Here is a 12,317-nt window from a genome sequence, read left to right as displayed (position 1 = left end):
ATATATATATATATATATATATATATATAATATATATGTATATATACGATATATATACGTATGTATATATGCACGTATGTGTGTGTATTATGAATATATATATTCACACACACGCACGCACACACACACACACACATATGCATATAATGTATTATAATATATGCGTATGTGTGTGTGTATTTGTGCGTGCGTGCATGAAAACGAGATTTGTTTCTACGTAAATAGGAATTTTGAAGAAATGTTTTGGGAGTTGAAATACACCTGGATCTTAAAACGAATTGTAAAATGCCATACCGATTTCAACATTTTTTTTCTAATGAATGGTAAATATAAAACTCTATTTAAAAAAAAAAAAGAGAGAAAAGTTTGAAAGAAAGAGAATGCACAAGAGAAACTTCTAACTCGATAATACATGCTCGAAAAATCAAATATGTAGTAGGTTTCATAGTAAAATGATATGATGAACCATGAAGTATTTAATAAGTTTCACGGTAATAGAAAATTATGGAATTTCAAATGTTCAATAAATTTCATAACAAATACACATGAGAGAAATTTGAAAGTTCATTAGGTTTCAAAGCAATAGGTTCAATTAGCAAAATTAGATATGAAGATTTTTAAAATATTAAAATGCTTTAGAAATTCTGCTGTTATGAGAATTGTTCATCGCTTGCTTTTCTCGAAAAAACTTAAATTATATTTCATACCGATATTGCTTTGTATATGTAAATTTTTAAGACTTACATTCTTGTCCTGATTGGTTGCTTACCCAAAGTTATCACCAAACACGTTTAATCGCTATGGAATTTTCTTCCGCGTATTCTCCTTCTTTTAAACTTTTTATCTGTTGGATGACTAGCTGTGCCTTTATAGTGTCCAAACATGTAGAACGTTTTTGCTCTCTCTCTCTCTCTCTCTCTCTCTCTCTCTGATAGGGTTGAGACATTCCTATTAGAAATCTCCAATTCCACAAATGATCTTGCAGCATTTAGAAAGTTGACAATTTCTAGATTGCTGTGCTCCCCATATATTGAAAAAAACAATGACTGCATGTCTTCCTATTTCTTGTGTTAACCATTTTGTCAACTATGGATGATCTAAAAGAAATAGAAATCTCTTCATTGGCCTGAAGAGAATAATATACTGATAATTAAGTATCCTCAGATATTCTCTGTACCTTGTATATATAAACATATAAACATACGTATATATAGGAGAGTATTGTAGTTCGCTTGAAGCATTGTGTATTGATTGTAAAGAATAAAAAGTTTTGAATGGTACAACAATGCACTATAATACAAAAACATGGACTATATACCTTAGCTAGAACGTTAAAATTTAGTACAAATGCACAGCAGAGTTCATGGTCACTCTGTGCCGAGCGGCTTTACTTTTCCTACTTTAGTTTCGTTACTATAGTAACAATCCGGATACTTATTGATCATACCTCGAATACAAGCATAACAATTACATAAATACATATATACATATTTATTTGTGTGTGTGTGTGTGTGTGTGTGTGTGTGTGTGTGTGTGTGTGTGTGTGTGTGTGTGTGTGTGTATTTGTTGACCCCGCATCGTTCTTTGTATATTATTAATGAATTAATTTCTTATTTTCAGACCACTTCGAATACAGCAGCGGATCCGTATTCACATCTGTCTCTTCCTCTCTCTAATCTTGACGGCGTTCTCTCATTTTCTTTGGGACATTCTTATTTTCTATAATCAGTTCCGGAATAAAGGTGGAAATTCGAACCTCTCCAGAAACACGGTAAACAATTTTATACATATGTGAGTGTGTGTATATGAGTGTGTGTATATGAGTGTGTGCACGTATGTCTGTGTGTGTGTTTTCTTGTGTGTGTGTGTGTGTGTGAGCCAATTTATGCATATGTATGCCCCAGATATTTGAGTCTTTATCTGGGTAACCACGTTGTTATCCAGGATTGAAATAGATTTGGTAGTTATTGTTACTTTCCGACTTGGTGCAAAACTTTTAAACATCAAACTAACTCCAAGCTCAGATCTGAACAAATCTCTGAACTTCAGCATGCTGTTAACTGTTACAGTTTTTCAAATTTCCGATCATCACCTCAGTAACCGTCGCAGCATATGAATGAAATGGTCTTGAGAGTTAACGCCTAGAAAACTGAGACCTTTTCTCAGTATTACACTTTCTTAACACTACACGAGCAATTTCGCCACACTTGTAGCATTTCATTCATACACATTTGGTCGAATGAGTAACTGTTGACCAATTTTGTGTTAAGTCTATCATATTATCTCTCAATAATTGATATATGTTCTCTTCGAACTTACTGGCTTACTGAGTAAAAAGTGAAGAGGGTTGTGGTGGAACCAATCAAATTAAAAATAGATATGTGAAAGTGTGGATGAGCCTCACACAGAGAAGCCAACTGACAGTTACGCTAAAGAGGAAATCGGCTCCATCAGAACATCTGCTGATTAAACATTTCATGATAACTCCGTGAAACTTGAATATCATATCGAAAAGAAACGAACGCGTTCCTGCTGCTAAAGAACCTAAGTAAAATTTAAAACCAACCAAATGTGTTTTTTTTTTAATGTATATATTTAGTTGAAACTTGAAATGAACGAACGATTTATCAATCTGGAAAACTGCAATTAACTTATAGGATGGAGAGATATTCGTGATATATTTTATAGTTTGTTGAAACATGATGGACAAAATGTGGAGAAAGTACAGATAATGGTCACACAGTGGAGAGAGCGAACATGATAATGGTATCGGATTCATGTGGCATAAAAAAATACGTTAAAATAGCTTAACGATTTCCAACAGAATGATTAAAATAATACTTGAAGCTAAGCGTTACGGTATTTTGGTCGCTTTTATTTACATTTTAATCGGTTGTATTTTATGGGGAAGAATCGTTGACGTTAAATGCTAAAAGTAAGAAGAAATTGAAATAGCCATACAATGATGAGTTGAAGATTTCAGATCAAGAGCAAAGAGAACCAATTGGTGAAAAAAAAGAAATGACTCACTTATTCAAGGTGGCTTGTAGGCAAAAAATAGATCAAATGCTCTTGATATTAAGAAAAGTGTCTTGGAAAAAAACTAAGAGAGGAGTAAGATGATTAGAATTTGCATGAAAATACAAACTAATTATAGCAATCAAAATTGATCAACACAAACCATCAAAAACAATAACAATAGCCAAGAGAGATGTATACTATATATAATAATCAGATCGATTTTATTCTCATTTCAAAAAAAATATCCAAATGGAGATAAAATACAAGTATTTCAAGTGCAGATTTGTACAGCGATCACAAATTTTAAATAACAACAATAAAAAGTTGAGCTCGAATCAGTTGCAAACAATCAGATTACAAGAATAAAATAAATCTTGAAAAATTTTGGGACGCGAATATAGCAAAAGAGTTCAAAGCACAAGTAAGAAGTAAAAGTAGCTTTTTAGTACAATTTTTAGTTTTATTGCATTTAGTATTATTGCCTTCAAGTATTAAAAAAAATTAGCAGGAGCCTTTGAAGAAATAATTCTTTCTTCTGTGGGTAAAAGGCCTAAAATTTTGGGGGAGGGGATGAAAAGATGAAGGCAAAATCGACTGCAAAAGAATTTGAACACAGAGCGTAAAGACGGCGTATTAAACGGTTCTGCCAGCTCACAGCCTTCCTTTGAAGAAATAATAATCGACAGAAAGTTTACTAAAAGGAAGAAAGTTAAGATTTATTTGATAAATATATTTTAATCAGTTGTGATGAAAGAGGAGATCTGAAACGGGAACAGTATGAAAAACTAAATAGTGGAAATGGATTATAGATTGGCTAATAGGAAAATAAATAATAAATTATGGTACCAAAGACATAGAAAGATATCAAATGTCATAGGGCAAAAAACTCAAGATAGGAATACCAAAGAAATGATATCTAAATGTCAAGTTGTTAAAGATAAGTATGATAACATACTAAACAAAAGGAATAAAATAAATGATAGATGAAGAGAACACTCTGAAGGAACTTTATTGTCTCGAAGCAGAAGATTATAACGTGTTAGAATAATTAAGAAAGGAAATTCCCTTTAATAAACAGCACGGATCAACAATCACTTCAAACATGTTATGCAAGTAATTAGGAAAGTAAATTGCAATAAATCATCCGGAACAGTTTACACAAATGCAGAACTATTAAACCCAGGAAGTAAATATTTCACTGAGATTCTGCGTGAAATTTGTAATTGTGTTTTATGTGCTGGAGTAAATCGACATAATAAATTGCTTTGCCACTATCAAAGAAAGGAAAGACCAAAGTAGCGAAAACAGCCGTTCAATTAGTTTTATTAACCACCAAAGCAAGGTTTTGCTGTATGCTTTACTCTACTGAAACCAATTATAAAAATGGTGGGTAGTAAAAACAGGTTAGTTTACAAGAAGAGAGATTAACCGTTAATATTCTGGCAAAAATGTTTGGAACATGAGTCAGACCTTCATCACATCTTTATTGACCAAAAAGAAGGTTTAATTATGTGTGGCAAAGGACAGTAGGGTTTATTATGAGAAAATATTACATCAGCCTACTGCTAATAGCAAATGTTATAAAACCATTATACGAAAACGTAAAATACTTGGTTTTCACTGCCAATCCATAAAGTAACTGACTAATAATAAAGTTGGTATCAGACAACAGCGTGAATTTACACCAAAGCCTTTTAAATTGCTTTTAGATTTATAATGATGGAAGCCCTTGAATCATTTCAATAGAATATAGAAGTAAAAGGTAGAGAAATATATATAATCTCCGTTTTGTCGATGGTTTTGGTTTACGGGAACAAAATGAAGAACTCAAAGATCCGACGACATATCTTGATACAATTGCAAATAGATGTGGTGTGATAAGTACTGGGGAAAAACCCAATAACAAATAGAAAGCTTAAATAGCAGGGTAGGTGCTCCAACAAGTTAATGGATAACAATAACGGAAGAAGTCGTATCAGGAAAGAAATATTGCAACAGCTATGGTGCGTTTGCAAAATCAGATCCTGTTTTCAAAAGTAAAGTGATTATAACAAATCGATTTTTAACAGCCGGGGTAACTTTGGCTGCACTTTGAGTTAGAATCATAGACGTTAGAAGCTAAAATTGAGAAAAAAAATGGTGGCATATGAAACGAAAAGTTATTTAAAAAGAAAAGGCTTCACGTTCCTTTTATAGAATAATCGAACTAACAAGAATATTAAGAAAGAAATTGTTTAAATGATTGCGAACCATGAAACACCTTTGTCGGTTGTCATAAGTGTGGAAAATAAAGGAATTTGGTAACGGGACACGAAACAGCGACACCATCATCTTTAAAAAATATAGTCTTGTTGGACAAATCCCTTATAGAAGAGAAGTAGGACGACCCCGGAAGGGTTAAGTGATATAAACAGGGAGGAAAACGTTGGAGACATTAAGTCTACTGAAAAACCAAGGAAGATGAAAGGGTGAGGGTTAGGGTTTATGACTTCCTTAGGTTATGCGGTTTGGTTGAATGGTCGCTTCGATCTTATTTCAAATTTCGCGTCCCTCGTTACAATATTTTATTAGTTTGTGCACTTAAAATTACGCGGAAAGTACCAGATTGCAGCCTGGAGTAAGAAAAACTATTTCATAGGATTAACGAATCTTCTGGTATTCGTCATAAATCTTTCAATAATAAATAACTTACTTGCTGATCAGTTATCGTTGATATGTTATCGTTTTATTTTCTTGAGAACACTATAGTGAACAACAGTAAAATATATAACAAAAAATATTATTACACAACCAGACTATTAGTAGCCATGCTTCACTGTCACAAGTCGTCATCAACATTATTATCACTTCAGTAGTTTTATTTTTATTACCTGCTTTTACAGCCAAGCACAGTGCTACGAGGTTTGAGTACAGATACTTTTTGTTTGATTTTTGCGTTTTCTAATATTTTCTTTTAGTTGTCTTATTTTTATTGCGTTATTTTATTTCGCTGCACTATTGAGTGTAGTTCTGTGTTCTTGTGTGTGTGTGCAGTGTTTAGTTTTGATTTGGCGCTGTCTACGATCTACGTAATGCTCTGTGGCGCTTATTTTCATATTTCTTTTATCTTTTACCTTTTATCTTTCATCTTTTACTTGTTTCGATCAGTGTACTGTGGCCATGCTGGGGCACCACCTTGAAGGGTCTAGTCGAACAAATCTCCCCCGGTACTTACTTCACCAGTCTCTTTTAACGGACCGCTAAATTACGGAGACATAAATCAATACAGGTTGTCAGGTAATAGTGAGGAATACAGAAACAACCACAAACACATACACACATACACATACACACACAACGATACATACAAACACACACACAAAGACACACAAACACACACACACATATATATGTGAGGGCTTCCACACAGTTTCTATCTACAAGGCATTACCTGATCCGGTCGGTGGGGCTGAACTTGAAGCCACGTAGTTGCAAACACAGCCTTGCCTGAACCTATAGCCTTACCAATGATAAATCCTGGAGTTTTATTTGTTTATCGACATATCTGTTTTTCTTTCCTAAGTTGAGGGGGAATATTTTAAGGCCATTAAATTAGTACTTGAAATAGAGTTCAATATATAATATAAGATATAAGGCAGCAAGTTGGCAGAATCATTAGCACACCGGACGAAATGCTTGGCGGTATTTCGTCCGTCTTAACCTTCCGAATCGTCTTAGCCTTTCATCTTTTCGAGATCGATAAAATAAGTACCAGTCGAGCACTGGGATCGATCTAATAGACATTCTCGCTTTGTGTAAAAATTTGAAACTAATATATAAAATGAAATAATATATTTTACAAGGATTATTTCTATTGTCAGTCCCCACATTCAAGATATTTTTATTTCCAAATGTTTTTCTTCGAAGTATTTTACCCCAGTCCTTTTAGAGCTACGTTATCGACTATTGGGACTCGTACACCCATTCGAAGGCACTTCCTTTCATTATAGCTCTTGACAATAATATCTGACTGTTTAACGTTGACTCTCAATCTTTTAGGATTGGTATATCCAACAGTACGGTTGCTTTATCATTCTCTGAGGCCTGTTTTTGGCAAATGTTTACACTACCTCTTTTTCTGTTAGAATTTCATTATGCTGGCATAGTTTATATGTACTAAAGGTCATTCCACTTGCTGTGTTGTCTCTTGTCTATGACTAAGTGGAGGCGCAATGGCCCAGTGGTTAGGGCAGCGGACTCGCGGTCATAGGATCGCGGTTTCGATTCCCAGACTAGGCGTTGTGAGTGTTTATTGAGCGAAAACACCTAAAGCTCCACGAGGCTCCGGCAGGGGATGATGGCGAACCCTGCTGTACTCGTTCACCACAACTTTCTCTCACTCTTACTTCCTGTTTCTGTTGTGCCTGTAATTCAAAGGGTCAGCCTTGTCACATTGTGTCACGCTGAATATCCCCGAGAACTACGTTAATGGTACACGTGTCTGTGGAGTGCTCAGCCACTTGCACGTTAATCTCAAGAGCAGACTGTTCCGTTGATCGGGTCAACTGGAACCCTCGACGTCGTAAGCGACGGAGTGCCAACAACAACAACATGACTAACTAATCAGAGACGATACGATCAGCTGTTTTCCCCAATTTCTACGCATTTAGAAGTTAAGCAATGTATTCTGTTTCATTACACATTTTTGGTGGCTTCAGATTAAAAAGCTTCGATTTTATGCCAGAATTGTGAATCCTTCAGTCATCTCGATTTTGAATTCTGCGATTTTCAACCAGTGTTGTAATTCACTTTGTCAGCTTCCTGCTTTATCAGTTCAGTATTCTCATGTACTGGATCTGTAGGTGTTGGATACATAAATGACATTATGTAACCCCCATTTTTCAGTTTAGTTTTTAAATTTTTATACAATTTATTTTGTTTCTTTTTCTCTTCACAGCTAAATATCATTTCACCTTGCATTTTGTATTTATCAGTATCCCTAAAAACAGAAAACAGGTTTTTGTTCGTGTTGTTTTTATATTTCTGTTACTTTTCTATTGTTCTTTACTAGATATGTATGGAGAACTACAGAACTACAGTGGATATTTTATAATAGCTTTTCTAGTTACCTTACGTGCTCTTTCTGCCTGTTTACGTTTTAAAGTCTTTTTATGTCATATTTTGTGTAGCGTATTATAAACTTAGTTATTATTTCCCTTTTTTCAGTCTATTACAAGTTGCGTTCACTCGAACATGTAATCATAAACTACAGTATTGATTCCTATAATCTTATATTTTGTATTAGGCGCTATTATAAATATTAATCTAATATCCTTGTAATATGACTTCTTAAACTTTTCTTTCTTTTCTGTTTTCTAGATTTCTACACTGCTTATTTCACTCATCTTAAGTATTTATAAATCCAGTTTTGGTTTAGTACACTTCTCTTTTACTTGACGACCGACTATGCTTTTGTTTGATTGCTCTACGTTATAGCAGATGTATTCAACCTTTGAGGTATTGACATAAAGACAAATAATTCTGCTGCTTTTTCAATGTTATATATGGCGTAACGACTTCTTAGATGATGCCTACGAAAAGAGCAACATCATCGACATAATCTGCGTTAGTTATTGTAGTGTATGGATGACGACAGACGGCGAATTTTGTTAGAGTGAAGCTGAGTTCTTTAATTAATGAACTGAATTGCGAAGGACGTGACAGATGATGAATAAGAATAGTGTATCGCCTTGCTTTTGAAGAAATCGGTTGATCACTTTTATTCATGTTTCCAAAATGTTCCTAATTATTGTTTTTAGAAAAGAAACTCATTAGGTATTTCTTTAACTATGGATTAGGCTATGAGTAAAGCCTCATGACTAATTTGCATAAAATCACTCCCAGAATCACTGCAGCCCCTGTTTCTTCTCTCTCCCTTTTCTACCGCGATTATAATGCCCTCTGTTCCTCAGAACTAGCTAATTTCATGGCTGGTAACCATTCAGGCGTCACTGACTCACTCGTCTCTTCTCTTGACAACCCACTGTAAGAAATTTTCTCGCAGCAGAACCTGAATAGCAACGTGCAGAAACCACTGTAGTATCAAGTAAAATCCTCTTCGGCCAAACCTAAGGAAAAAAAAAGAAAAAAAGAAGCCGTGTGTGTGTGTGTTCCCCACTATCTTCTGTAGAAAAAACTTATCCATTCTTAGCGAAATCGCAAGGAAGACGTCTGATATGGAAAGCGAAGGAAAGCAAATATATTAAATCGATAAAAAAAAATGACATCCGACAAGTAAAAGAAAAGTTTCATCGAATCATATCAGCAAAATCGTGTTCGAAAAGCGTAAGCATTTTTATTCAGAAAAATCTAATTGAATCAAAACCTCAAACATTTAAAGGAAAATTACCGAATGCATAACACTGGATTGCACACGAATATGAACGGAAGTTCAAGCAATGCATAACATGAAACAAAAGCATTTGGCAGAGATAAGGAAACACAGCAAGAATTATAGTTAGTCGGAAAGAAACAGGATCAGAAAAATACAATCACACAGCAAGCATGGCTCCAGATAACTATCAAGAGATTCAGTGATACAATAGAAGCTGTATTCAGCCAGAGAGCTCTCTGACTTAACAAAGTTTCCAATTTCTAGTTAAAACACCTTGCCAGTACTCGTGAACTTGTGACAACTGAATTCAATGAACAGTAAACAAATGCGGATTAAGAGATGAATAATTGCTGGTGAAGAATGTATATGGATTTCTGAAAATAAAAACGCAAGAGATACCAATATTAAAGATCTGTAACTTGAATTAGCATGTCGATCCCTTATGACTAAAACATCAATACAAGGAAGGTCAAGAAACTTTTAATATACAACTTTGAAGTTGAAAGAAAGCAGGATAAAGTTGATATGAACGTAAAAACAGCACCAATAGCTGGGGCACAAAGTACAATGAACAATAACATAAAACTCATACTAGGAGTCACAATTTTACATTCAGACCGAAAAAATAGCCCTGGTAGGTGTCAGCCTCCATTATATTCAATTTAATAGCGTGGTTAAAATAGTTCACACATTACCAAACACTACTAAGTACCACCCAATCGCCAATCGGTTATATAAAACAGCTCAAACAACACATACTGTACACAGTTCCTAACCAATACTATAATACATACCAGGTAGTATATATGAGAAATACAAACATTTTCTAACAATATAATACAACTCAAATTGAACATACACCTCACAACAAACGTAGAATTAAAAGGACATCGGAAACGATCATAACAAACCTCACAAAAAGAAATAAAAAGAAAAAAAGGCTCAATGAGAGTATATCCATGTAGGGCCAAAGAAAAATTCCCACAGATCCCGAATTGTTCTCCCTCGGCTGTATTCTCTTCTCCGTAAACATTTACTTCAAACAAAATTCGTACTTTCATTAAACATTCAAGCAAAAAGGCTGGAGGGAAGCACCTTCCTCTACATCTCACCTTCCTCTTCTAGTGGAACGTAAAGTAATTGATGACGGTTGCAAAGTTTGTAGCAGTTAAGTTCTCTGTTGTCATGGCCTCTATAGTTGGTAGAATATCCTTGAGTAGTCAAGGATAGTACTCCTATTAAGCTTTCTACTATCTGCCAAAAAGTGGAGTTTCATTCCATTTGGAGGGTCTGTGTGGTCGGTTTCTTGTTCCAGGCTTTTTGATCTTTTTCTGGATCAGGATGCTCACGTCAGTTCCAAGTGGTTTCTATTCATACACAGGATCGTGTAGTCTTCCTGTATCACAACGCGTGCCCCTAGCCTCCAGATGTTTGATTCTGGCCATACAACCAATATCCTCACCCTCTCCATTTTGCTGGTCCATGTCTATCAAAATGATAGTAAATTTCTCTCCTGCATGGAACAGCATACCTCAACGCCTTGGACTGGTTCTTTACAAACGACACTAAAACGTTGAAAGATAACGATAACCCATGCCGGACTTATTCTTCAAGCGTAGAAAACCGAACGATATCTGAAAAGAATTTTATCGGACGACTTCATAACACTTCCAATTTGGCTACATTTTGCGTCGGTAACAAACCCTATATTTTCAGCAATAACAACAATAATTTTCTGGTCATTTTTAACTTTCTCATAATCACCAATTTGTAAATCTTATGTTATCCTTAGTGCCATACTCTGCCAGCAGAGGACGCTGTATCCTGAACAGAATAATTTTTCTTTCTTATTTTGCCTCAGGTTGGCTGCCGGTTCCTGTACTTCATAACGCGATACTGCCGTAACACCAACTTCAGCTGTATGTTCATCGAAGGATTTTACCTGTACCGTCTACTTACTGCTACTTTTAAGCAACCAAAACGTTTAATAGGATATTACTTGTTCGTATGGGGTAAGTGTTGAAGTTTAGTTATGTTGTTAGTAATACGAGATGAGTGAATGCGCGTGGCTTATTGTTTAGGCGTATTCGGCTCGTGATCGTGAGTTCGATTCCCGGCTTCACGTTGTATCCTAAAGCAACAGACATTATTTCACGTTACTCCAGTCTGTGGAATAATGGTAAAAATGAGTATAACCTGTAATTCTAAGGACCGGCCTCGTCACATTCTGTGTCACTCTGAATCTCCCTGAGATCTATGTTAAGGATATGCATGTCTGTGGAGAGCTCGGCCACTTGCACATTCATTTCACCAGCAATAATATGAAAAGAGGTCGTTTTGATTTTTTTTCATGTGTTGTTGTTGCTAATGGTTGACCATTGCCATTCCTTATCTACTAGGCCGATGCTCAAAGGCATTGGGGATATGACCAACCCATCTTTTATTCAGACAGGCTATTCCGGATTACACATTAACCATTGGGTACTTTGTGGTGGAATAGATGAGATGTAGTTTCAGGGATATTTGCCTGCTTTTCGGAGCTGTTCCAAAATCGACGGAGAGACTGCATTATAACATCGTCTTCCTTAGTAGTAGTAGTAGTAGTAGTAGTAGTAGTAGTAGTAGTAGTAGTAGTAGTAGTAGTAATGGCGGCGGCGGTGGTGGTGTTGGTGGTTGTTTAGCCCCAGGTCAGTCGTGATCAAATAGATCTATTGCCAAAGGTGTTTCATATTTCTTTATTGCCCACAAGGGGCTAAACATAGAGGGTACAAACAAGGACAGACAAAGGGATTAAGTCGATTACATCGACACCAGTGCGTAACTGGTACTTAATTTATCGACCCCTGAAAGAATGAAAGGCAAAGTCGACCTCGGCTGAATTTGAACTCGGAATGTAACGGCAGACGAAATACTTATTTCTTTA

At 35.4% G+C, this 12,317-nt stretch overlaps 1 protein-coding gene across 1 annotated transcript in view; it reads left to right on the top strand.

Annotated features, from left to right (window-relative positions):
• Positions 1 to 12,317, top strand: part of LOC106874612 (calcitonin receptor) — a 124,514-nt gene that overhangs the window by 97,285 nt on the left and 14,912 nt on the right. Inside the window, exons 4-5 of the mRNA XM_014922400.2 lie at positions 1,621 to 1,771; positions 11,256 to 11,406. Coding sequence (XP_014777886.2) covers positions 1,621 to 1,771; positions 11,256 to 11,406 — 302 coding nt within the window. The remainder of the gene's footprint in view (positions 1 to 1,620; positions 1,772 to 11,255; positions 11,407 to 12,317) is intronic.

This window comes from Octopus bimaculoides, chromosome 9, assembly GCF_001194135.2.
Source record: "Octopus bimaculoides isolate UCB-OBI-ISO-001 chromosome 9, ASM119413v2, whole genome shotgun sequence".
In the NCBI taxonomy this organism is placed as follows: domain Eukaryota; kingdom Metazoa; phylum Mollusca; class Cephalopoda; order Octopoda; family Octopodidae; genus Octopus; species Octopus bimaculoides.
Note: the sequence above shows the minus strand (reverse complement) of the source record. Positions and strands in the feature narration are given on the sequence as shown.